At 51.4% G+C, this 25633-nt stretch overlaps 2 protein-coding genes across 8 annotated transcripts in view; one reads left to right on the top strand and one right to left on the bottom strand.

Moving 5' to 3' along the window:
- FAM131B (family with sequence similarity 131 member B) overlaps positions 1-8019 on the top strand; it is an 8941-nt gene extending 922 nt beyond the window's left edge. Inside the window, exons 1-7 of one of the 4 annotated variants that reach the window (XM_081799959.1) lie at positions 19-222; positions 2637-2746; positions 3286-3321; positions 3602-3695; positions 3961-4158; positions 5603-5746; positions 5942-8019. In XM_081799959.1, coding sequence (XP_081656085.1) covers positions 195-222; positions 2637-2746; positions 3286-3321; positions 3602-3695; positions 3961-4158; positions 5603-5746; positions 5942-6414 — 1083 coding nt within the window. In that variant the 5' untranslated portion in view covers positions 19-194 and the 3' untranslated portion in view covers positions 6415-8019. Of the gene's footprint in view, positions 1-17; positions 223-2636; positions 2747-3285; positions 3322-3601; positions 3696-3960; positions 4159-5602; positions 5747-5941 lie in introns of those variants that run through there. The other 3 variants (XM_031018827.2, XM_081799960.1, XM_081799958.1) reach the window with 3 other exon arrangements.
- A 1228-nt stretch (positions 8020-9247) lies between these two features.
- CLCN1 (chloride voltage-gated channel 1) overlaps positions 9248-25633 on the bottom strand; it is a 35431-nt gene continuing 19045 nt past the window's right edge. For all 4 annotated transcript variants that reach the window (XM_081799948.1, XM_081799947.1, XM_081799946.1 and 1 more), the window contains 11 exons: positions 22526-22595; positions 22233-22343; positions 19991-20204; positions 19614-19747; positions 16197-16441; positions 15784-15895; positions 15363-15439; positions 15074-15112; positions 11780-11884; positions 11603-11689; positions 9248-11095 (listed from right to left, as the gene is read on the bottom strand). In XM_081799948.1, coding sequence (XP_081656074.1) covers positions 10724-11095; positions 11603-11689; positions 11780-11884; positions 15074-15112; positions 15363-15439; positions 15784-15895; positions 16197-16441; positions 19614-19747; positions 19991-20204; positions 22233-22343; positions 22526-22595 — 1566 coding nt within the window. In that variant the 3' untranslated portion in view covers positions 9248-10723. The remainder of the gene's footprint in view (positions 11096-11602; positions 11690-11779; positions 11885-15073; positions 15113-15362; positions 15440-15783; positions 15896-16196; positions 16442-19613; positions 19748-19990; positions 20205-22232; positions 22344-22525; positions 22596-25633) is intronic.

A 25633-nucleotide genomic window follows, 5' to 3' on the forward strand; every position in this document is an offset into this window, starting at 1 on the left:
GGCGGCGGCGGCGGCGGCGGCGGCGGCGGCGACGGAGGCTGCCGCGGGGAGGGATGGAGAGGGGAGGGGGGAGCGGAGCCGAGCGGAGACAGCCGCGGCGCTGCAGAGCGGCTGGGGCGGCGGCGCGGCTCCCGGTGCTGCCCCCGGCGCCCGCCCCGCGGCGGTGAGCGCCCGGCCCCGGAGGCGCCGGAGCCATGGGCTGCATCGGCTCCCGGACCGTGGGTGGGTACCGCGGCGGGGCGGGGGCGGGCGGAGGCAGGCTCGGCCCGCGCCGCTCCCCGGCCCCCTCCCCCACCGCCCCCCGGCGCCCCCCGGCGCCCCCCGCCCCGCCCGGCCTGGCTCCCGCACTTTCCCCGCGCTCGGCTTTCCTCCGCGCTCTCTCCTCGAGCCTGCGGGGCCGGACGCCCTCTCCGCTCCTCCGCTCCCTCTTCTCCCTCCAGCCTCCTTCCGCCGCCCTCCCCCCGGCGCGGTCCCTCTCCATCATCTCTCCACCAGCCTCCTCTCCCTACTCTCGCGTCCCCGCGCCCTCCACCTCCAGGCCATCCGCCTCGACCCTGCCTTCCCCAGCGCCTCTCTCCCCCTCCATTTCTGGGGCAGCCCCCTTCCAAGGACCCCCCGGTCTCCGCCTCGGCCCCCCGCCCCCCGCCTCCTTCTGGCTTGGGTGTTTTGCTCCCACCTCTTTCCCTCTCTCTCGTTGCCTTTTTCTGTCGTTCCTGCCTCCCCCGATTCGCTTTGTTCACGTGCATCTTCCCTCCGGGGCGGGGGCGGGATGCGCCCGGTGCCTCGGGGAGGGGAACTGGGTCCACGCCCGGAGAAAATGGGGCCGGGCTGGGCTGCGCTGGAGGGAAGGGCCGGGGGGCGCGGGGAGGAGGCGGGGGGTTTAGAGGGACGGGCAGGGGTCCGGAGCCCGCTCCCAGGAGGGTGGGGCCGGCCGGCTCGAGGAACCGGGACCCGCACCTGTCGGCGGGGGCTAGCGGGGCGGGGCCGCCTCTTTATTTACCTTGGACTGGGGGCGGGCACAGGCGCCTCCTAAGTCGTCTCTCCCCTCAGCCTTTGCCTTGCTTTCACCCCCTTATCCCCCGCCCCACGCACCCACTCCACGCTCACAGCTCCACGAATTAGTCCATCCCTCTCCCAAACCCCCCAATTTTTCCCATTCCAACTCGCAATTTCTCCCGCCTACACGACCCAGTGACCTCAGGCTGAGAAAATAATTCGTATTATTATTACAAACAAACTCACTCTCCGGAAGCCTGATTTCTCTAAGACCCGATTTATTTCCATGGATACCCCCCTCCTCTGCTTTCACCTCTTCCTGGGGTTCTCTCTCTCCCCCTCCCTGCCCCCCAGGGCTCTGACTCAGCTCTCCCTCCTCTACAAAGGCCACCTCCCCCTCCCCTTTCTCCTGCTCTGCCCTCCTCATCCCTCCTCTCCTCTGTCAGCCCCCTCCCTGCTCTCTACGCCCAGGGTCCATATTTCCTCTTCCCTGCCAGCCACAGCACATCACTCCCCTGTAGCCCCAAGGGAGAGGGGCTCACTTAGGAGGGGTCCTACCTCCTTCCCACCCATTAACCACCATCCTTCTGCACTAGCTGTGTGGATGCGTGCTGAATGCCTCCCCATGCTAAAGACCCCGTTCACCTCACCCCTTCTCAAGCATGGACCCGTAACTGTAAATTCAGAATCACAAACTCCATGCGCAGGGAGGATCTCTAAGGTCAGATGGTTCCACAGTCATCTGATGCTTAAGTCCCTTTCCAACTGCCCAAGGGCTCCTTCCCCAACCTCCCAGGAGAGGCACCACCCTGCCCGCTTGCCAGCATCTACCTGGGCCCCAAGCTCTGGCCTCACCTGAACAATTCCCATCCTCCTCTGCCCTCCAGCTCCCCTCAAACCCTGTCCACCCCTCCCATTGTCTTTTGCCTTCTCTGTGACTTGAATGCCTTTCTTTTAGTTTCTATTTTTAAAAGTCCCCTTCTCTTCTCCCCTTGTGCCCCTTTGCTCCTCTTCCATCACTTTTCTCCCAACAGTCAGGGGAAATGATCGCATCTCAGTCTTTACTTTCTCTGCTCTCCCCATTTCTGGGTGAACACCCCCAACTCATGCCTCTATCCCCGCCAAATCTCCTTCCCATCAGACAGATCACCAGCTCCAAGATACAAACCATAAAGCCCACATATAGAGAAGCTTAGCCCTAAAGAAGTTCTGCCCTTATTTGTGGGAACAGAATGGACAAAAGGCACAGCTCCCATATACTCCCATATAGAAACCCTCAAAGACTCCTCAGGACAGACTACAGAACTGTTTTCCTGGTAAAACCCAACCACTGACCCCTCCATTTCAACAACAACAAATAAGGCCATATAACACTTTCTCTGAATGTGCTATTCTTGGGTGCGCTCAAAGGGAATATTTTGGCTCAGCATTACGGTTTGTCCTACCAAAAATTAGGGGAGAGTAGGGATGGGAAAGGGAATGTGCCATCAGAAGGAGTGGGAGCTGGAGGGACGGGAGGGGTCTGGAGGGACTGCCCCTGGGTGACCTCAGCACTCTGTGACCCTGGAGGGGCCTTTGGGGAGGGGGAGGGGCGGGGGGGGTTGAAGGTGGAGCAACTAGTGAGCCTGTGTCCACCTCAGGGAATGAGGTGATTGCAGTGGACTGGAAGGGCCTGAAGGATGTCGACCAGATCCACATGGACAGCACCAGCTCGCTGCATGGGAGCACCCTCCATCGGCCATCCACCGAGGTGAGGCCCCATGCCCCGCTGCCCCCCAGCCAAAGGAGTTTTATTTTATTTTTTTTAAGATTTTATTTATTTGGGAGAGGGAGCAGAGGGAGGGATGGAGGGAGAGGGAGAAGCAGGCTCCCCACTGAGCAGGGATGCCCCCCCCCATGCGGGGCTCCATCCCAGGACCTCAAGATCATGACCTGAGCAGAAGGCAGACTCTTAACCAACTGAGCCACCCAGGCGCCCCCAACCAAAGGACTTTTAAAAGACCCCAGAAACCCTCATGAACAAAGCCTCCCAGCTGCCTGATCCTTGAATTATCTTCCTAAATTCCAAGAGAACAGCCCAAACACTCCTTCTGACTGACACTTTCACAGAACATTTCTCCTACTTTCCTCAAAACACAGGCCAAACGTTCCACACTGAGCTCCTAATCCTGAGCTCCTAAGTTAAGCTGGGGAAAAACCTCTCTACTTCACACACTCCTGGGAGTCCCTGGGCTGGGGGTGGGGTGGGGCATGCCCGGGATCCCCACTGCCTTCGCTCTCTCCTCACAGCAAACCCGGACTGACTTCTCCTGGGATGGCATCAATGTGAGTGCAGCTTCCCCCTGCCCTCCCCAGCGCACCCTAGCTCCTCTCCCTTCTATTCTCCCTTTGACCTGCCATAGAACACAGGGCTCCCGGATGCCAGCAGGCACCGTGAGCCCTCACATTCCCTACTGATCCCCCCATATTTTCAAGGGCAGTTGTGGCATAAGCGACCTCAGGACTCCTGGGCATAATGGTTCCCTTTCACCTGCCCTAGCTCAGACCCTTCCTCCTGGAAACCCTGAACTCATCTCTGCCCCTCCTCCCACATTCCCTCTCCCAGCTCTCCATGGAGGACACCACTTCCATTCTTCCGAAGCTTAAGCGAAACTCTAATGCCTACGGCATTGGGGCCCTGGCAAAGTCATCCTTCTCAGGTGAGACTCCCCACCTGGGGATGAATCCAGACAGGAGATTCCCTACGCGCTCCTGGTCTCAGTCTCTTTGCTCCTCGAGGCCTAAAGAAGACCCCTACCCCTGACCCATTTGCCCTTGCCGTCAAGCCCTCCCGTCCAGGCTGCCCCTCATATGGAACTTCCCCATTGGATGGAGTCCCACGGGACTTGGGTGGGGCCTTGGGGTGGATCTTGTATGGGTATCGTGTACTATTCTGGAGGATGTGGGGAACGTCTGGCCCCTCAGGGATTTCTCGCAGCATGAAGGACCATGTGACGAAGCCCACAGCCATGGGGCAAGGCCGGGTGGCCCACATGATTGAGTGGCAGGGCTGGGGGAAGGCGCCAGCCATTCAGCCGCAACACAGCCACGAGGCAGTGCGCAGGGATACCGACGCCTACTCGGACCTCAGCGATGGCGAGAAGGAGGCACGTTTCCTAGCAGGTACTTATTCCGGGGACCCTCAGGAGACACATTTTCGGGATGGCCAGAGACTGACCTTCCAGCCTGATCCCCGATGGCAGGATTGGCTCTATCCCTGTGATGACGATAAGACATAATTTCCCAATCAGCTCGGATTTCAAGTACTTTGATTGATTGGGGTAAGTGCCCTCAAACTTATTTTTATTATCGTCTCAGAAATTAAAGAGAATTACATGGGACTGCAGGCCCACCTGTTACCAGATGCCTTCTCTCCTACATGGCAGCACTGTCTGTACAGGACATAAAGGCAGGGGCCTTGAACTCTGAAAGGCACTCCTTCCCCCCATGTCTCTTGAGAAATCCCCTCTACACTTTGCCCCTCAGCACGTTGCAATAGTGGATTCACTTACGTGGCTCATTGCTTGTGACAACCACTAGAAGATCAAGGGACCTGGGTGGCGAGACGGTGGTATACAGAAGGGGTTTTGGTCCAGGACAGTGGAATCCCTATGAGACAGGCATATGGCGTGCCTGCCGCGTGGCCAAGCCCCTGTAGCACGCCCCAGTAAGACACCTGGGAAGAATGTTAGATCCGGAAGAGAAGGGAGGTTTGTCTATGTTTTGGTGATGTGAATGGTGGAAGAACTATCAGTGGGGAGGGAGACAGACGTGTAGTGGGTAGGGGGTAGTTTAGGGCAATTGGCAATGTAAGCTTCAACCTACGGCTTTGACCACAGTGGGGACCCCCAGGTCTACCCAGCCTCCATAGTCTGTTCCCTCCCTCCCTTCTCCTTCCAAACACTGGAACTTTCCTTTTGACACCACTGTGGACCTACAAGCCCATGGTGCTCCCTTGGGGATTCTCTGTTGAAATTGAGCCCTCTCATTCAGATTCCTCTTTGACGACCTAGTACCAGCTAACATTCTTAAAACCGTCCAAAGAGAAACTTCTGGAAATTCCTCATTTTAATCCCTTTGGCTATCTCACCAGAAGACCCCTCAACTCTCTCCGCTAAGAATTCTTAACCTGACCTTCTGGGAAGTCCCACACCGTTTTGCCTTGTGTGGGGGTTAGTCTGTGCTGTCCCAATACCGTAGCCACTTGACCTTGAACTTGAAATGTGGCTCATCTGAATGGAGACGTACTGTCCATGTAAAATACCAACGGGATTTCAAAGACCTGTATGAATAAAATAATGTAAAATATCTCATTAATAATTTTATATAGATTACGTGTTGAAAGATAATCCAAAGTATATATTGGGCTAAATAAGATATATTATAAAAATTAATTTCCCCTGTTTCTTTTACATTTTCTTTAATATGACTGTGGGAAAATTTTAAATTGCACAAGTGGCTTGCATTGTATTTCTACTGGGCAGCGCTGCCCCAATGTTGCCCTACCCCGTGCGTGTGTCTAAGGGTTCCCAGAGGTGTCCTGTGCCAACTACGTCTCTTCTTGTAGGTGTCATGGAGCAGTTTGCCATCTCCGAGGCCACACTTATGGCCTGGTCTTCCATGGACGGGGAGGACATGAGTGTCAACTCCACCCAGGAGCCACTGGGCTGCAACTATAGTGACAACTACCAGGAGCTGATGGAGAGTCAAGGTGAGGGATGGCTCCTCTGAGGCCTGAGAGGTCTCCCCAACTTCACTGGGCTACCTCCATTCCTGTGTGTTCCTCTTCATCTCAGCTTTCTTACTCTCCTCCTTACTCTGTCGCCCTCCCTACTCAGTTCTCCGGTCTATTGCTCCCGCCTTTGATGTTCTGTAACCATGCTGACTTCCCTGATTCTCTTGGCAGATGCCCTTGCTCAAGCCCCCATGGATGGATGGCCTCACTCCTATGTGTCCCAGGGCATGTACTGTCTGGGGTCGTCGGATGCCTGGGAAGCCAGCGACCAGTCCCTCATTGCCTCTCCGGCCACAGGATCCTATCTTGGCCCTGCATTTGATGACTCACAGCCCAGCTTACATGAAATGGGGCCTTCCCAGCCTGCTTGCGGATACTCTGCTCAGGAGCCTCCACCTTTGCTGGGGTCAGACACGGACTGGGCTCCAGAGGTGGGGGGAGTGGACCTGGCAAGGGGCCCTGCTGAGGAGGAGAAGAGGCCACTGGCCCCCGAGGAGGAAGAGGATGCAGGATGCCGGGACCTGGAGTCACTTTCCCCACGAGAAGACCCTGAGATGTCCACTGCTCTCAGCCGCAAAGTGTCTGATGTCACATCCTCAGGTGTGCAATCCTTCGACGAGGAGGAGGGCGAGGCTAACAACTAGCTTCCTCCCCCTCCACGCCCAGCCTTCCACCCCCACCTAAGGGGCATGGCTGCAACATACCCTCCCTTCCCCCAGCAGTACAGCTGAAACCCGGGCAGAAGACCATGAGGGACCCAGGAGTTGCCAGTCCCCACCAGCAAAATGGGGAGCCAGGATGGGAATTTAACCAGGTTTATGCTGTAGAAACCGCAGGTCCGGGAACTGAGGCCCAGACAACCAGGTGGCTGTGAACTTTGCTTGGCTGCAGGCTTCTGGGTCTGTCTGAAGCTCCAGTGTTTCTCCTGGGGACAGGAGCACAGAGCAGTGTGTGGCCGTCGACTGGACCTCAGTTCTTCACTCTCTGATTCGTCTTCCAGGCGCCTCGACTGTGGCTATGGGAATGTCTCCTTTCTCCGTGTCACTCCCGCTTTTCCCGACTCTGTGTTTTCTCTGGCTGTGGCCCCAGCTCATCCCCACTATGAGGAACAGACCTCAGGGGCTATGGGTATGGCTCAATGGGCACAGGGGAAGCCACCTAAAGTCATGTGAGCTCGGCGAGAAATTGGCTTCTGAGATCAGGAGTCATGGGGGAGGTGGATGTGGCAGCTGGGATGCACAGGGACACAAACCTGATTCTTTAGATCGGGGCCTGCTCAGAGCTCAGAAAGTCACTGATGAGACCCAGAACAAACATGGCCGCCTGTTCCGAGATCTTGACTATTCCCTTGTCCGGAAGGAGGATCCAAGGATCTGGGAAAGGGCCCAGCCGGGGCTGACTGCCCCAGCTCTTGCTTCCCTTTTCTGCCTTCTTCTGTCTCCTGCTCTGGGAGCCCTGGCCCTGAGGGGGTGACACAAAATGCAGGTGTCCTGGCCAAATGGGGAAGCATGAGGGCTGTGTCTCCCTCCATCCACCCTCTAATTCTCTGGAGCTGTTTACACTTTTCTCTTTGCCTTTTCTACATTTTTATAACTTCTTGGGGACTCAGGGTTGAGTGGGGTGGAGGGAGGAGTCCGGTGCTGTCAGGCCCCGGCCAGGGTGGGCTGTTTGCTGAGGGGCAGTGTGGGCACTCGAGTCCTTCCCCCTTCTTCAGCTCCTCCCAAGACTCCAAAGAGGGCCTCACAGGTGTTCTCCCTCCCTCCCCAGGCCTCCTGTGGAGGAAGAGAGGAGAATCAGTATTCTTCCTTCCAGCATGGGTTACGGTGAGGCGTATGCCCCTGAAACGGCCTGCCCTCTCACGCCCCGTTTCCATTGTGGTGGGGACTTCCGCGTAGCACTTCTGGGAGAGATCCTGAAAGCGGGGGACAGGGGAGAGTGAAAGACGCCACAGCTGCAGAGCTGGCTGGCACACTGCCCCTTCCCAGGGCAGGGGCACAGGGAGACTGGGTAGAAGGGAGAAGCTCAGAGCTTCATTGTTGCCGTCCCTCCTTCCTTGTGCCCGACTAAGTCTCCAGCTCCAAGGCCTTGTGTCCTACCCACGCTTCGTCAGGGCTCCTATCACTTTACCCTCTGCTGGGAAGGGAGCACTGTCACCCTCTCCCAGACCCTGGACAGAATTGTCCGCCCCACCCCATGCCCCAGACCTATTTTTCTGGAACGAGGAGGTTGAGAGTCGGGGTGTTTCTGTCCATCTATGACTGTCCCCCCACACCGAGTTCACACTGTCATTCACATGTGCGCCTGCAATGCAGCTGAGGGTCCCGTGTCCTCCAGAGGAGGGGGACGATGGCTTTCCTGGGGTTGGTCCTTGGAGGACCCAGGCGTGGGCATGGTGAGCACGGGTAGGCGAAGTCACCTTATCCACAGCCGTCTCAACAGAAGACCTCTCTCGTGTTTGGTGATGTGACCTGACTCAGGAGGCAGCAGGACCTCGCGGGCTGCTGGCCCTCACTCGAGACTCCTGCCCTCCTGCCATGGGACCTTGGGGTCTTGCATGCTCACAGTTCCCTGTTTCCTCGCCTTGTGCCACCTGCTGTCTCAATGCACCATCTTTTTCTGTTAGTCTCATCCCCTTCTTGCCTGCTCTCTGCCCCCAGACCATGGTGGACACACAATCCAGTGGCTTCATTCATTACAGTTCGTTCTTGCTCAGGGCCTGTGGAGTTGGGAAAGGTGGACCAAAGCAACCAGCGTTCTTGCCTCCCTCCCTCCCTCCCTTCCTGGAGGAAGCCAAACGGTCCCTGCAACAGTGGCTGAAACTGTGAGGGCATCTAGCAGACTTTATACGTGGAGGGGGCTCGCAGAGCAGAGGTCAGGTGGGGGCCTGCATTTTCCACTCTGAAGAGGGAGAAGAGCCAAGGAGCTGGCCTGGGACCCTCGTAGGACTCTTCTGGAGGGAGGAAAGGCCTCTCTGGTGCTGGGGGGCAGGGTGCATGGGGTTTGCTTATAGCCTATTCTGGGGGGGGGCATGTGCAGGAAGAGGCTGTCAGGGGTGGGGTGGGGGAGGGTTGCTTTTCCTTTGGGGTTAAAGGCTGTGCAGCACGTTTTCCAACAGTCCCGGAACAGGGCTGTTTTTATATTCTTGTGAATGAAACTGCTCTTGCTAAATGATTTTCCTTTGGTTGGGTGGGGGGGGGGGTGCACTTTCATTTTCAAATCACTTTATTAAAGAAAAATCCAAATCTCCCATTCTTCCCCTTCCACTGCCCCACCTTCCCCCACGCCTCCCTTCTTACCCTTGTGTTGAGGGGGTGGGGGCTCTTGGTAAATGAGTGTATGACCTTCTCTTTGCCCCGCCTCCACATCCCATACTCTGTCTTCCAGGTCTGGGAAATATCCATTTTTATGGCCAGTCTTAGCATGTTTTCTTAATGTGACATTCCCACCCCAGGCCCAAGAGAGATTCTATGACATATATTACAGAGAGAATTATATATAAATATATACATATATAAATATTATAGATTATATACACATGGGCATGGGCTCCAATGCCCACTGCCAGCCCCCCTGCCCAGGCTGCACCCTCTCTGGGCCTGGGGAGGTGGAAGGGATGTCCTGTTGGAGAGGGCTACAGGCTGTGTTCAATGGCACTAAACAGAATGTGGTGGCACCTCTGACTATGAGTGTCTTCTTTGGGGGATGATGGAGAGTGGGCACGGGGGAGGGGAAGGAGGAGAATGTCGGAAAGGGGGTACAGCTGCAGAACTAGATAGGGACCAAAAGAAGGGAGGGAGCGAAGAAAGCCTTGGGTATGGAAGTGAGGGCCGCTGGAGGCTCCGAGCACCCAGGACCGCTTCATAGGAAAGACAGGCTACCGGCAGGCACCCTGTGGCTGATGTGGGGAGGATAAGGCTCTGACTTCAAACATCAAAGAGGTCTGCCATGTTGACATCGAACCCCCATCTCCCCACCACCTCTAGAAGAGGTACACAAAGAACTAGTCTAAGAAGGGCTGGAGTCTGAGTGCCCCAGGGACCTGGCTGCCCTGAGCCTTGGTTCTCGGCAGGAGCCACAACCACAGCAGCTGGAGGGCACAGTGGGCCCTCGGGCAGGAGAGGTCAGTGAGAACAGTGGGGAGCGGGATGTTGTTCCCAGGGGGCGACCTGGAAACTGGAGCGTGAGGAAGCTGGCTGGTGCGAGATAGGATGGATGTGGGCCTGAAGGAGGCCTGCGTGTCTGGCAGCAAGACACCTGCTCTCTGCACAGAGCTGCTCCTCCTTCATCCACACCACACTGCTTACATCTGGGGCGAGGAGGGGGCGATGGGCCTGGCCTTTCACTGCCCTAGTGAGGGCCCCTGCCCCAGGTAGTGGGAGCCAGGATGGAGTGGGGAGGCAAATTCCAGGGAGCGGATGTGAGCAAGCAGGGGAACGGGGTGGGGGGCTGTGAGAGAGGGGTATGAATGATGCGCCAGTGTATTCCGGCCATCACTCTGTGAGGCCATGAGGTGCTCCCCTCTCCTCTGAAGGTCACAGTCATTGTGGGCCTCCCCCTGGGAGCCTGGCAGACACAGGGGCAAAGCCGGGGAGGTGTTGGGACAAGACACCAGGGTACTGCAGGGGACTGAGGGGAGGCCGAGAGAGGCAGGGTATTTCCCACCCACGCACCAGGAAGGCTCAGGAAGCCCCATGGATTATCAGGTCCTTCACCAGGGTTAGAAGCCCCTGCCTGTCTGGACATAGCCTAAATAGCTGACCGAGGCTACTCTCTCTGCCCAAATTGCAACGCTCTTCTAAGACTATCACTATCCCATTTTAAAATTCCCAAGAGGGGCCAGGATGTTGGTGTGATCTCTCCAACTTCAGGACACGCCCCCCTCCCCCCACCCATACAAATCCAACCTCTGGCCTGGGCCTCTGGACAGTCTTTAAGAGGAGGTCCTGGAGGTGGTCAAAGGGTCAGCTCGTCCTCATCCTCCTCATCAGTGGATCGCAGGCTGGGGCCCTGCAGGATGTCAGCCAGCCCCTCCTCCAGTCCCGGACTCTCTATCAGCCCCAACTCCTCCAGCTCGCCCTCCGCCTTGTCCAGGGCGGCCGAGAGACGGGGCTCTGCTGAGGCGGAGGGCACGGGGGTCTCTGGGGAGGCGGGAGCCCCGTCACCTGCCCCAGCAGCCCCAGCTCTCTCCTCAGGAAGGCTCCAGGCCTCTGTGGGAGGGGGCGGGCCCCCGGGGTTCTTCCGGGTGGAAGTCGTGTTCCGGAAGCTGGCGAGGGGAGGGCGGAGCTGCACCCCAGACTTGGTGTGCCCCTCAATGGCCTTCTGCAGCTGGTGGGGAGATGGAAAGGCAGTATACAATTGGGAAGAGACAGAGGATGGGACAGGGTGAGACAAACAGGTGCGAGAGGACAGATTCCTACAAGGAGGAGGAGTGGAAAAGACACGGAACAGCACGAAAAGGGGCCTGGGGAGAGACGCATCTGCGGACCTACAGATCTCAAGCTCCTCTGACAAGGCCCCTTCCCACTGACCCTCAGGCGTCCTTCAGCCGCATCCTATCTCTTCCCTCTTCCCACGGCCCTCTCCAGAACACACACATGAAACTGCAACTCATGCCTGGAGTCCTCACCCCAAACCCCCGGCCCATGGAAGGTCCCGGGGACATTCCTCTCCACCAGCCACTTGATCCCCCCATCCCCTCCAATCTCCACCTGAGAAATAGACCAGGAAATCTGGGGGACCTCCCAGATGTTAAACTATCCCCTCCGCACGCCCACACCCTTATCCTGTGCCCACTCTTCCTCCTGCTGCTCAAGTGGGACCTGTCACCTTTACCTCTTCCAATGCCAGCACGCCCCTGAGCTTCCCCATGCTGGTCACATAAGCAAGGTGGAGGCCAAGGAGCGAGAACAGCGTGTGGGTCTGTGGGGAAAGAGCAGTACATCAGCTCGTGTCCACCCCAGACCCGCCCTGCCCTCGGCAGCCCTGAGCAGTCAGGGGGCAAGGACTTGCCTTGTGCAGGGACGTCTGCTCCACCAGCTGGAAGGGAGATTGGTCAATGCAGCAGTAGTCAAAACAGACAGGCTGTCTCAGCTGTTCCTGCTCCCAGGCCTCAATCTGTCGGGCAGAGTAGGGCAGTCGCTCAATATTGTGGAGCCCCCTTCAATCTCAGACCTGCAGCTTGACCCCAAACAGCCCTCTTAGCCCCAGCCCAGACCTTGAAATATGCAATGAACTGTCACAGATCCTCCAGATCACTAGACATCCTCCCTTCTTCCCAGGGCCCGGCATCCTCTCCTGCCTCACCAGGCCCCACATCACCTTCACCCTCAGGCACTTAGAGCACCGCTCTTGTCTTCCTGTCCTCCAACCCCAACACCCCCTGGGGCTCCGAACACTTGTCATTTCCAACCCATCTGCCCAGTCTTATTTTCCACCACTCCCTCAATACCCATTGCTCAGTGAAACCAGGCATGCTTCCCAAATCTGCATTTGCTCTTCTGGATTCCCTTTATTCCCCTTACTGCCCCCACCCTGCCTGCACACTGTTCTCCTCATACTCCCAGGAGCACGATTTTTCTATCCCTATCGTACTTTGCTGGTCTCTCCTTTTCAGAAATGACATGGCTTGTGCTCAATCTCTTATTGGTGTTTGTCTTACCTCTGCCTACAGGACAGAGGTGAGGATGTAACCCCTTCAGAGTGTTATGTGGGGCTGCCCCCTGCATGTTGTGCAGAATCTAGCACATTTGCCTCTTACAGATCGTAGCAGTGATCTGTGGGGTTTGAAGAGCTGCATTGAGTCACGTGGCATTTAGCTGGCTTGAGCAAAACCATTTTTGTTTCGTCCATGACAGAAGCATGAAGGCATAAAGGCCTTAACCTCCTCTTGATTTTAGAGATCCATGCCGAAATGCCCAAGATTCCAAATAATCCAGGAGAGGCTTCACTTTCAAACTGAATCTAAAATTCCTTGAAATCTCTTTTCAGTCAGTGCCCTCTGAATGCTGTACTACTTTATTTTCCTAATGTCCAAATCCGCACGTCTCAAGCTTCAGAGACGTTCTCCGAAGGCCACCTCCTAGCTCTGGTACCCAGTGTGGAGTCCACAGAGGCGTGCTCTCCATCTGCCCCTTCCTGGTCCCACCTCGTCTAAACCTCACCCTCCCTGGCTGAAGGTTCACACCGGGTTTGGCTGGCCCTCACAGCACAGGATGGATGACCACTCAGCACGTGTGCTGTAGCCATGATTCATTTGTAGGACCCTTGCCAACCCCGAGGTGGTGGGTCCCGTCCTCCTGGACCTTTCTATGACCATTTCCTGCCTTCCCCAGTGCACATGCACCAAGGACTTCCTCTGGGTCAGGCATTATTCGAGCCGCTTTAAACGTCTTCACGCGTTGAATCGTCTTCAACAGCCTATCGTTGTCTCCCTCTTACAGACGAGGAGACAGAGGTACAGAGTGCGTAAGTAGTCTGCCCAAGACGACACAGAGGTGGAGTCGGGCTTCCGGCCTTGGCTGCCAAGATCCTGTTCTAGGAACCCCCAGCTTGTGTCCAAGGGGCGGAGCGCATCTGCTTCCGGGTCTGACACGTCCCATTACTTGCAAAGGCTCAGCCCCAGTACCAAACCGGAGCCCTGACTGTGTGTGCTCCTAACAGAGGAGCAGAAGGAAACAAGACTTCTGGTGACGCGTAAATTGAGCTCTTCCCGCGGGCGTCACCGGGATCTTGCCAAAGGTGCCTCCTCGATCTCGTCTGAAAACCACGTTCAAAATATCCTGAACTTTTACTCCTATGGGATCTTATCCCTCTAGAATGTCCCAGTGGGTGACATGGGAGCTTAGATACTCCAAATTTCTTTTTGGAAAGACATAAGCTAAAAATGTTTGCTCTGTTTTTACCCCTGGTTGCACTTTATTTCCAGTGGTCGTTAAATAGCCTCACTGGTCAACTAGCTGGCTCTCCCTCTGGTGCACTTTTTTAAAGAGTATGATTATTGGGTTAGTACTTGAGCAAGGCCCTCCTCAACCATAGTTATGACCCATCTGATTCCTGCTTGGGGGCAGAAACAAGAACTATTGTTTTTCTTCTGTGCTCATCGATCTTTCCATTAAGCATTGATCAGAAGGGAGTGTGTTTTGAGGGGTAACAAGGGGAGAAGGAGAAGACTTTCTTTCTCTCCTACGGCCCCCCTCTGGCTCCATTTAGACTGAACAACCAATGAGATGTTTATTTTAAAATAATATCCTCTAGGGCGCCTGGGTGGCTCAGTTGGTTAAGCAACTGCCTTGGGCTCAGGTCATGATCCTGGAGTCCTGGGATCGAGTCCCACATCAGGCTCCCAGCTCAGCGGGGAGCCTGCTTCTCCCTCTGACCCTCTCCCCTCTCATGCTGTTCCTCTCTCTCTCTCACTCTCTAATAAATAAATAAATAAATAAATAAATAAATAAAATCTTAAAAAAATAAAATAAAATAAAATAATATCCTCTAGGGTTCTTTGTCATCTACATACTTTTAAAGCTTTGCTTTTTCAGCCTCCACAGGGGGCCTGCATTCTTTTACCAAATGGAATGGCTGCTAATGGACTCTTGTTTCTCTGGAACCCCGGGGTCTGTTCCCATCAGGACTGAGATCAGGATCAGGACCGCCCTGCGGTCTCCTCCAAATCACTGCTCCACGTCTGTCCGCTCCTCATAACCAAGCCCATTCAGGGCTGGATTTTCTCTCTCACGGACTCAGTAACTACCTTTTTTAGGAAATAGGTGTTTGTCCCAATGAGACACCGCTGTCAATATTTGCCCTCTGCTTTCAGTTCTTTCCAGTCTTGCTTCCTGGCATTTCCTAGTTGTCCACGGTCTCGGGGCCCTGCCCAATTGGCTTCGTAACCTCCAGCAGGCACTGACCATCTTAGTTTCCATGCTGCTCTTCCACATTGTTACGTGTAACCGCTGGCTGCCCAGTGCCATCTTACTTCAGGTGAAGCTCATCCTTCCTGCACAGCCTCTGCCTGGTCCAGGACATCCCTAATGTCTAAAAGAGCTAAGGCTCATCTTAGCACTTTGGTCCCACCTACGTGTGGAAGCTCACAACCTTTCTCTTCTGATCCCTCTGAGACCACCACCATGTTTCCCCCACCTCTGAGCGATGGGCCCGTCCCTCTCTCCATAATCATGTCTTATTCCCAACGTCTCAAAGTGCTTTCTGGCCTGGACTCGCATCTTACTCTTACAACAACACAATGAAGCAAATGAGCAATGTCTTCATCAGACAGAACGATTGACCCCGGATGGCTGTTTCTCTTACCTCTTCAGGTGGCATGTTGTCCACGAAATCCATTGGCTCCTAGAGAAGAAAGCCACAGGTCTGAGTTCTCTCCTTTTGTCCCCATGGCAGCTGTGGTTCCCCTGGCCGTTAGCAGACCTCACAGGCCAGGGCCACGGATGCCTGCTTTCTCCTGCTCATCATTCCCACCCTGTGATGAAACTTCTCTGTGCTGGGACCTCCTCCCCTCTGACTTAAGGACCATGGGTTTCTCAGTCCTCAGATGCACGCCCCTTTCCCTGTTCACCATCCACAGCACATCTGCTCTCACCTGGGTTGTTTTCTTTGTGGGGCGAGGTCTGCCCAGTAAGCAGCGCAGCAGGGACCAAAAGACAGAGGGTCTTTGACCTGAGAGGAGTGGCGAGCGGATGGAAATGGAAACAAAGTCGTATCTGTCCTGGGAGGAAATGGCGGGGGTGGGGGCAGGGGCTCTGGAGGGGCCCCTCACACTTTGCCACACACAGTGTGTTCTTCCCAGATGCCTCACCTCCACAGACACCTTCTGTCCTACCCCCCCAAATCAGCCCTTGCCCCCATCCCTTGGGGCAGTAATATGGAGACTCCATGATTAGGACTCCCTTCCCGCCCACCCCTGCTCTCATCCCTCCTTAGAGGAGCAGCCCTTGGGTGGAGGAGAGCCCAGAGAGAACCCACGAGGCATGAGTGAGGGTGCATGCTGGGAGAATCGTCACCTGCAGGCTGCGGTGCTTCTAGCTGCTGTTTGTGGCTGTGCAGGGGCCCATTGGACTCTTCGGGGGAGAGTGGGGCAGTAGGAAAGGGGTGAGGAGGAGGGAGAGGGAGCAGCTGTAAGGAACAGTAAAAATTCTCAGTCCTGGATAAGAGGCTGCCTAGCGCTTTCCTGCCTTTATCAGCTAGTGTCCCGGGAATTCTCTCTACATCCATTCGCCCCCACACCCGTTCAGATTTCCTATATCCCTTTGAGTTCTCATGGGTACCATCATCTGCAACTGGATCTCCTTCAGTCCCTGGCCCCCAGGGCACTGGGCTCTTGGACTTTCTCAGTGACCAGGATCCCGTCTCCCTCCTCCTACTTTCCCTTTGCCCCACTCTATCCTGCTCCCCCAGACCGTCCCTGCCTGGTCACCTCGGGCTTCCCAGAGAGGTCCTCGTCTTCATCCTCATCCACAAAGGCAAAGGACTCCCTCCGGCCCTCGGGTGAGATGCCTTGGTGTCCCTTGCCCGCTGGCCGAGGCTTTCCGTCGAAGGGCAGCTCAGACAGCTTCCTGGCCATGTCCTGGGCTGCCCGCAACCTCCGCTCGGGGCACAGGTGGCGCTGAAGGAGGGCCTGCAGCTCTGACCGCTCCACGGAGCCCAGCAGGATCATTGAATCTGGAGGAGAGCCCAGCTCAGCCTGAGGGCCTGCGCGATCTGCCCCCCTCCCCGCCTCCCCGCCACTCTGCAGGATTGAGCCGGGGACAGAAGCCCAGCACCCCTGCTTCTTTTTCCAGCTTTTACCATCTCTTCCTGAAAACTCATTTCAAACATCTTCCAGGATTGACCTCACTCAATCCCTTTTATTTCACTTATTTCGCACTTAGAGACCCAATTGATAGTATGCTAATTGGTGCTAATTTATACTTATTTTGATGCAGTCCTTCCTTATACAGGCTGTTGGTAAGCAGGGGAACTTGGTATTAAGACAGCTAATCAACCCTGTCTCCAAAGAACTTCAAAAACCATTTATATAGACTGAGATGTGAATATCCTTTGAAAGAAGTCTACAAGGATATCTGATGTTTAATCACTTAAAAGACTGGGTCCTTGTAGGATATAAACAGAATGCTTACTTTTCCTGGGGAGGTCTTTCATATATGGAAACTCTGCTACCATAACGAACATTTTTGTCGTTTTAAGCCCATAAAATCGGGGCAGCGTTATTAAGATAAATCTTACCATTGGGTCTTAGTCGTAATTATGATAACCCTGCACCTCATTGGCTGTACCCCTGCTCCAGTGAAAAGCCGCTGCTTTAGAGACCACTTACAAAGTATCTGGGATCTGGGGAAAATATTAAAATGAATCTAACTTGAACAACGTGGACTTTCTGATTATTGGAAATCAGGAACCAACAAACTTAACGGCTCCAAATGGCCCTGCATGATTCTTCTTAATTACATGAATCCAAACATTGGGCAAGTATTTATTTAATATCTAGTAAATACCTAGGAGGCAGTCTGAAGGAGATAGAAGTTATAGTCTCTGCTCTCAAAGAATTCCCAACCTAGTGAGACATAGATATAAACTCCAATAAGAAATAATACAGGGTGGGCGCCTGGGTGGCTCAGTTGGTTAAGCGACTGCCTTCGGCTCGGGTCATGATCCTGCAGTCCCGGGATCAAGTCCCGCATCGGGCTCCCGGCTCGGCGGGGAGCCTGCTTCTCCCTCTGACCCTCCCCCCTCTCATGTGCTCTCTCTCAAATTAATTAATTAATTAAAAAAAAAAAAAGAAATAATACAGGGACGCCGGGATGGCTCATTCGTTAAGCATCTGCCTTTGGCTCAGGTCATGATCCTGGGATTCTGGGACTGAGCCCCATGTCTGGCTTCCTGCTGGGGGATGGGTAGCTGCTCCTCCCTCTCCCTCTGCCTGCTGCTCCCCTTGCTTATGCTCTCTCTCTCTGTCAAATAAATGAATAAAATCTTTAAAAAAAAAAAAGATACAGAGCAGGACTAAGTGCTAAAGGTGGACGGAAAGGATGGTGAAGGAAGTGACATGAAAGCACTGCTTTAAGACCATTCATTCCATAAATAAATAAAAATAAATTTTAAAAAGGGGCGCCTGGGTGGTGCAGTTGGTTAAGTGTCTGACTCTTGGTTTCAGCCCGGGTTATGACCTCAGGGTCATGAGATCGAGATCCGGGTCAGGCTCTGGGCTCAGTGTGGAGTCTGCTTGGATATCTCCCTCTCCCTCTCCCTCTGCCCCTCCCTCCTGCTCTCTTTCTCTCTGTTTCTCTAAGAATAATAAATACATCTTTTTTTTTTTTTTAAAGATTTTATTTATTTGACAGAAAGAGACACAGCGAGAGAGGGAACACAAGCAGGGGGAGTGGGAGAGGGAGAAGCAGGCTTCCCGCTGAGCGGGGAGCCCGATGCGGGGCTCGATCCCGGGACTCCAGGATCATGACCTGAGCCGAAGGCAGTCGCCCAACCAACTGAGCCACCCAGGCGCCCCATAAATACATCTTTTAAAAAATTAAAAAGAAATAATACCATTCGCTCCTTCATACAGAACAGTTTCATCTGTCCCTCAATTTGGGCATTGAAGAACAGCTACCATTTAGCTAAGTAGCCAAGAGAACCACCTAAGGGGCTCCAGATTTACAGCCTCACTATTCATGAATGCCCTGTTTGCGAATTTGCCTTCTGGCTAAAGTACAGGTATTTGTAAACCCCAAATCAGTGCTCCAGATGCCTTCACTGTCATTCACAGACCTGCGCGAGCCACAAACCACTGGAGCCTCCCCCTGCACATCTTCCCAGCTGAGGTTAGAAAAGTGACATTCTCTTCTTGTCTCAGACCTCATATTATAAACAAGCATTTTTTTTCATAGTCCACTGTGATGTGCCTGATGGAGAAAATACGCCTGCTAGGTAAGCTTCGTTCAGGCATGAGTTGGAGCCCTGTTGGCCATGAATTCTAGTTAATGAATCAACAGTATATATTAAAGAAGGTGTCTTTAAAGAGAAACACACATAAAATAAGTTTATGCATTCATTGGTTGAAGAAAATGTGACCAGAGGAACATAACCCTGTATTTTCTCCAGGGCAATGTGTCAGTATAGTCTCTCTAATTCATTGTTAATTGTGACTTTAGAGAACATAGCTACAATGACTAATGAGCATCGGCTGTAGTTCTCTAATTGGATTTTTTTTTTAAGATTCATTTATTTTATTTTTTATTTTTTTAAAGATTTTTATTTATTTGACAGAGAGAGACATAGCAAGAGAGGGAACACAAACAGAGGGAGCGGGAGAGGGAGAAGCAGGCTTCCTGCTGAGCGGGGAGCTCAATGTGGGGCTTGATCCCAGGACCCTGGGACCATGACCTGAGCTGAAGGCAGATGCTTAATGACTGAGCCACCCAGGCATCCCAAAGATTCATTTATTTTAGAGAGAAAGAGAGAGCAGGGGGAGGGGCAGAGGGAGAGAAAATCCCAAGCAGATGCCCTGCTGAGCATGGAGCCCAATTCGGGCCTGATTTCACGATCCAGAGATTACGATCCAGAAAGTACCACCCCAGCCGAAATCGAGTCAGACGCTCAACTGACTGAGCCACCCAGGTGCCCCTCTCTAATTGGATTTTTAACTATCTTCTTTTGCTTGTGTTCTGGCTGTATTGTTCCTTCTTGAAGATGATTGTGTTCCCTAAGGAACACAGGCTGGGTATCCTGTGGCAGACTGGGTGGTCCCTAAAGATAAGCCCATACTTCAGTGCCTCCTCCACCTCTGTGGAGCCCTTGTTCAGGAGCTCAGGAGTCTGCTTCCTTTCTTCCCACTGACCTTTTGAATCAACCAGTGGTAAAGTCTTGACCGTGGTGGTCTGGAGCAGGGTTCGCAATTCCCCGTATGTGCAAGTGGCTGAAACAAACTTCACATCACGTACCATGATGTCCTCAACAAAGATGGTAAATTTGCTATGGGGGGAGAAGGCATGGGGGGTTAGGCCCACCATATGCTTGTTCCTTTGCTGTTCCTTCCATTCCTCCCGTGAGGTTTGCCATGCATTCCATCACTCGTAATATTCATTAAGTCCATGGGAACATCAAAATAAGTAAAAGGCAGTGTTTCCAAATGTTGATCCTAACCTCAGTCTCTACCTCAGAAGCTCCCGCCCCTCACCCCATCCAGTCTGAATTAATTCCAGCTGGTGCCCTGACCTGAGCTGGTTCCAACCAAGGTCAGGCAAGTAGGGTAGCTTCTTGACCTGGATGATGCTGTCATAGAGAGAGGGCTGCAGGCTCTGAGCCACCATGTTGGCCAAGATGACAGCCACCATCATGGGTAAGATGTGGGCAATCTGACCCGTTAATTCGAAGCAGATCACAGCTGTGGAGACTGTGTGGGATACTGCACCAGTCAGCGCTGCTGCCCCTAGAATGACACAGGAATGTACCGGTGGGTTAGGGCTGCCATTCTTGGCATGGAGGGCAAGTGGGGATGTGATGGCAGACAGGATCCTGGTCAATGCCAACACTCCTGACATAACCATCTGTCAAGAGTGGGGGCTAGAAAACTGTTAGCAAATCATTTTGATCTCATTCTATGTCCTTTGGCAATTTACAAGATCATTGCGTGTGCCCAAGTTTTCATTTGTAAAATGAAGATAGTGATGTCCTATCTATTCCTTGCTTTTGAAAGTTTGGATCATTCTTTTTTTTTTTTTTTTTTTTTTAAGTGATCTCTACATCCGACATGGAGCTCAAACTCACAACCCTGAGATCAGGAATCACATGTTCTATTGACTGAGCCATCCAGGCACCCCAAAAGTTTGGATCATTCTTAACTGAGCATTCTAAAACCCAGTGATGGCATTTTCTATTGGACCCCAGGTTTTGATGCCAACAATTTATGAGTGAAGAGAGTCAAAACCCAGGACTCATGCTGTGAACTTGGGGTAATGACAGCTGCATCAGATCCTGATTCTACAATTTCTCAACTGTATGTGTAGAACTTGATCCTTCTGGAATCCCATACTCGCATCTCTAAGGTAAAAAAGGTCATTAAATAAGTTGTAAGACACTTGCAGATCTAAAATGTTATGATTCTACGAACTCTTTGAAAACAGAATCTTATTTGTTTTTAGTTATGCTCTCCCATCAACAAAAATAGTCACTAGAAGGTATACATGAAAAGAGAACAAGAAAAAGACACAAAAGGGTGCCTGGGTGGCTCAGTCGTTAAGCGTCTGCCTTCGGCTCAGGTCATGATCCCAGAGTCCTGGGATCCAGTCCCACATCGGGCTCCCTCTTCCGAGGGAAGCCTGCTTCTCCCTCCCACTCCCGCTGCTTGTGTTCCTGCTCTCGCTGTATCTCTCTCTGTCAAATAAATAAATAAAATCTTTAAAAAAAAAAAGAAAAAGAAAAAGACACAAAAGAGAGGGGCACAATTGATAGAGCATGTGACTCTTGATCTCAGGGTCATGAGTTCAGGCCCCACGTTGGGTGTAGAGCTTACTTAAAAAAAGAAAAGTCACAAAAGGGAAATACTGGGAGGAATAATTCTACAAGATGGTACACATGATATACTTCAGAATATAAACTGTCACAGGAGATATGTATCCTGGGAAATGTCCACCAGGGAGGATGGGGTGATACCTGAGAGTCATGAAGATGGGGAATAAGAGCAAGTGACTCTTACTGATGAAAGAGGCTTTCTTAAAGGTCTGTGATGGGGGAGTGAGGACAGCATATGCACTGGAAAGCTGCCTGATTCTTCTATATTTAAGGGAGGCATGGTCTTAGATGTTACGGGGTTTTTGTGAAGAAGAAAAGGAGGGCAGAGGCATAATAATTTTGAGGATTATACTGGCCACTGTATTTGTTAGACAGGGTTTTGGTTGGATGGGATTGTGGATTTAATGAGAAAAAGATTATCACAGATTCTCAGAATGTTAGGGCTGTAAGATATCTCAGAAGTCATTTTACAATAAAGAAACTCAGGTGCAGAAAGGTAACTAACTTGCTCCACAGTCATCCAGGTGACAAGTGGCAAGGATGAGTACAGAGCCCGTGTTTCTTAGCTCTTAGTCATGTACTCTTAAGTCCTGTCAGCATTAGCACACCTGCAGTTTGAGAGTATCCAAGCCAGTCACCTGCACTGTTGATTCTGATTCTTTGGAAGGAAAGGAGAAACCCTTACCAAACATTCAGACACAATCTTAGGTGCTTTCGTTCTTATTATCTCGTTTAATCCCCATAATCCCTTTTCTACATAAAGAAACTAAGGCTCAAAGACGTTCAATGAGAGCTAATGAGAATCAGAGCCAAGGGTTGATTATTTGAATAAAAGTTGAATCAATAGCATAAAATTAAGCATTGTGTAGTTTGTCTGGAATAAAGATGTCATGGGAGAGTTTGAGTGCGTCTGGTAGGGGTTACCCGAGGGTGGAATGTGTCTCACCAATTACTGCATAGCCCCCGGGTAGGATCTTGTAGATGATGTCATCAAATAGGATACCATCAGGGAATAGCATGGCCATGATCTCTCCTACCAGCCTTCCAAATGCAGCTCCTGGAGGAAAGACAAAAGAAAGGAAGGTGTTGAAAGATCTGAGTTCCTTATCCTCTATATTTCAGAGCCTCCTTGGCATTAAGACCAAATACAAGCCCCCGGCATTCCAGGCCTTTCCTTAATTTCCCAGTACCCTAGATTGCGACTATCAGCAAGATTCCAGGCTTCCCATCAGAACTTACCGAGCACAAACACAGGCATGAAGCCTCCGCAGGGTATAGGCATAGTGGTGGCCACGATGGACATCCAGAACTGGAGTAAAAAGAGGCATCAGGACACCCTCTCAACTCTGCCCAATATACTCCACTCCCTCCCCACTTCCAACCCTCCCTCTTGCCTCAAGAGTCACAGAAACCCTGGGATAGCTAATCCTTCCAGAAGCCATCTTGTCTGCACCCCTCCTCCAGAACCAAAAATGTGGAGTACTCGCTCAGGGTAAAGACCACCAAAAACAATACTATAAGAAAGTTCCTCCTGATGATCGTTTCTACTTGGAATGACTATATTTGCCTTCAGGCAATCTAGAACAAGGAGTGGAGCCCCTGACAACACCTGTCACTGCTCCAGAAGGGTTCTAGCCTATACTATACCCTCTTAGCCCAAAAAGGTCACCTCAGCAGAACAGCCTGAAACTTTTGAAGCTGGAGGATATCTTTTCCTGGTCAGATTGTGTTTCTGAGAAAGAGCCCAGCTCTAAGTGGCAGACATCTTAGAGTTTTAGTGACTTCCTATGTGAGTAATTTAATGATATGGTCATCTAGAAACCCACTTATATGGAAACCTCACAAGGGAACCTGGAGTGAAGACTGTCCTGCCTGAGTCATTTCCTTTAGCATCACATCACATTAAACAGAGGTTCAAAAGATCAGATCTATCCTAGCCATACTGGAAGGGCACACTGAGAAAGCTAGCCAGTGTAACAGAAAAGATCTTAAAGGCCAACTCTGTCAGGTAGTATTCCAACAGAAACCAGGACAATTTTAGCAAAAGCAACATGTACATTCTGTGGCAAAGAATGTGGAAGAACTGAGAAATAGAGTGGAAAAGGAGCATTGGTTGAACTTTTGAAATATCTGTAAAAGAAATAAAAATATGAGACACAACATGTAAATTTAGAAACAGGTCTATATGTCACTTCCAAAATAAGTAAGCCAATCTTACAAAAGGATCTCAAACTCATGTGGTGAAAGATGGTAGCAGCTAAATCAGAACAAATCGAAATATTTGTAATTGAAAATCTGTACCAAGTGCATTGTAAGCAAATGAGAAATACATTTTTTACTTTTCTGAACCTTAGAAAGATTCCCTTGAGCCAGGGCTGATGTCAAGAGGCCATGACAAAGTCTTCATCCCAAAAGCTCTGAGATGAGACAAAATGTATACTTCTTCATGTCAGAATATGACCATGTAGAACAGCTAAGAACTGCAAAGTCAAATGTACATATGAAGAGAATATAGACGAGAAAGCCTGGAGTATAGGGCAACTGTGTGTCTTGTTTTCTCTGCCTGCTCTCAGCCCTGGAGTGGTGCTCATCAACGCAGGTAGGATGTAGGTAGGTCACGGGGGAGGGAAGGAGGGAGGAAGGAAAGAAAGAAGAGAGCCTGGTCAAATAGTGTCCATACAACACAGAAAAGGCTTCTCAGAGCTACTATTTGCTGAAACACCCAACAGAAATGCTTGTTGGGTAATTTGTTGAAACTGCAAATAACTAGACACCACGTCAGTCTACATGGACACGGAGTTCTGGGCACTTGTAACTTACTTAACTTTTGCAAATGATTGTGACATAACAATTGGAGACCCTTTGAACTATTCTGTACCATCTCTTTGAAATAAGCACATGAAAGCTGTAATGGATTTTGTAGGCTTGGGTTAATCTGAAAGCTCCAGTAATACAGATTATAGGTGGCTGATAGGTCTGATTTCAGAGGATGAATTTTGGATTATCCCCCAAGATATGTGGAAGAACAGATGAGGATCAGAGGGCACTGAAGTGATCAACTCCTAAGGTCAAAGAATGATATGAGGCTAGAAAACTTTTTGAGCTATTAGCACACGAAAGGAAAGATCCAGAAGCAATGTAAATAATGTAGAACACAAATAACTCCCAAGAATTTCAACACCCAATTCTAAAGAACTGGGAAACTAGAGACCATCATGACAGATTTCACTTCATTTAGACCCTTGACAAGAAGGAGTGTTATGGAGAATTCTACAGAGCCTTCAGGCTATGCTGATCAGTGATACTAGATAATAACATTAGGCTTATTAAAAAGCAAAACTGAGAAGTTGTAATTTTATTCATACCCATTGAGCAGCTGCTGACTTACAACATGATGATACTTCCCATGTCTTAAGATTGAGGAAGATGGAAGTTCCCTTCATCAATAGCTGAGAACCTTATCTGCCTGTCCGGACACCACCAGAAGCCCACACAGGCTAAATTTCAAACCAGACTGTGGAAAAATAGTTCTAGTCACTTTCATATTCTAATTTGGCTATGTAGCCTATTACCTACACTTAGGAATAAATAAAGGGATGGATGCGTATGTGCCCAGTAACAGAAAAGTGAAAATGCTGGAGGCAGTGATAATCAGACAATATCATGGATTTATAGCAACGAGTGGTGTTACATTTATAAATATTATGGAATGGCATAGGCCTGATGCAAACTGTGGGGCTTGAAATACAGCCCAGGAAATATGTGAGTTTCTTCCCCTGTTATGCTTATGATGTAAACATTATCAAGGATGTGACTAAGTGAGAAATTAATAATAGCAACATACAGTTGAGTCCTGCTATATAATCCAAGTAGGCTTCTCAGGATAAACTTTAATCTGTGAAGTCAAATCCAGCTATATACTTGGGAATCTGGGGAGGTGAGGTGAGGTGTAGGGGAAGTGTTGAAAAATACACGGTATTTTGTTTCTATAAAACTTTGCAAGAGCTTGACATTTTAAAAGTATGTATGATCCCAGAGTTACCATATAGTTCAGTCTAGAGGAACATCAGGAAAACACAATCATTATCCTTGAACAATAAATTCTGAGATACTATCAAAGCTTGGACTTGGTTACTTACAGGAAGCTGGGATTTATAAGTTAGAGAAGAGGAACTCTGTATTGAAAGTCCAAAAGTCAATTCCCTAACAAGGCACTGAGAACTTATTTACAATGAAAATATCAAATCTTTTGAAGAAGACATAAAAAAGACCTAATTAATAAAGCAGGCGTACAAAATATGGAAGCTGCCGACCCACTGAATGCACACGGAGTGGAATGGGAAAGAA

Source organism: Leptonychotes weddellii, chromosome 12 (assembly GCF_054177405.1).
Source record: "Leptonychotes weddellii isolate Sample4059 chromosome 12, ASM5417740v2, whole genome shotgun sequence".
In the NCBI taxonomy this organism is placed as follows: domain Eukaryota; kingdom Metazoa; phylum Chordata; class Mammalia; order Carnivora; family Phocidae; genus Leptonychotes; species Leptonychotes weddellii.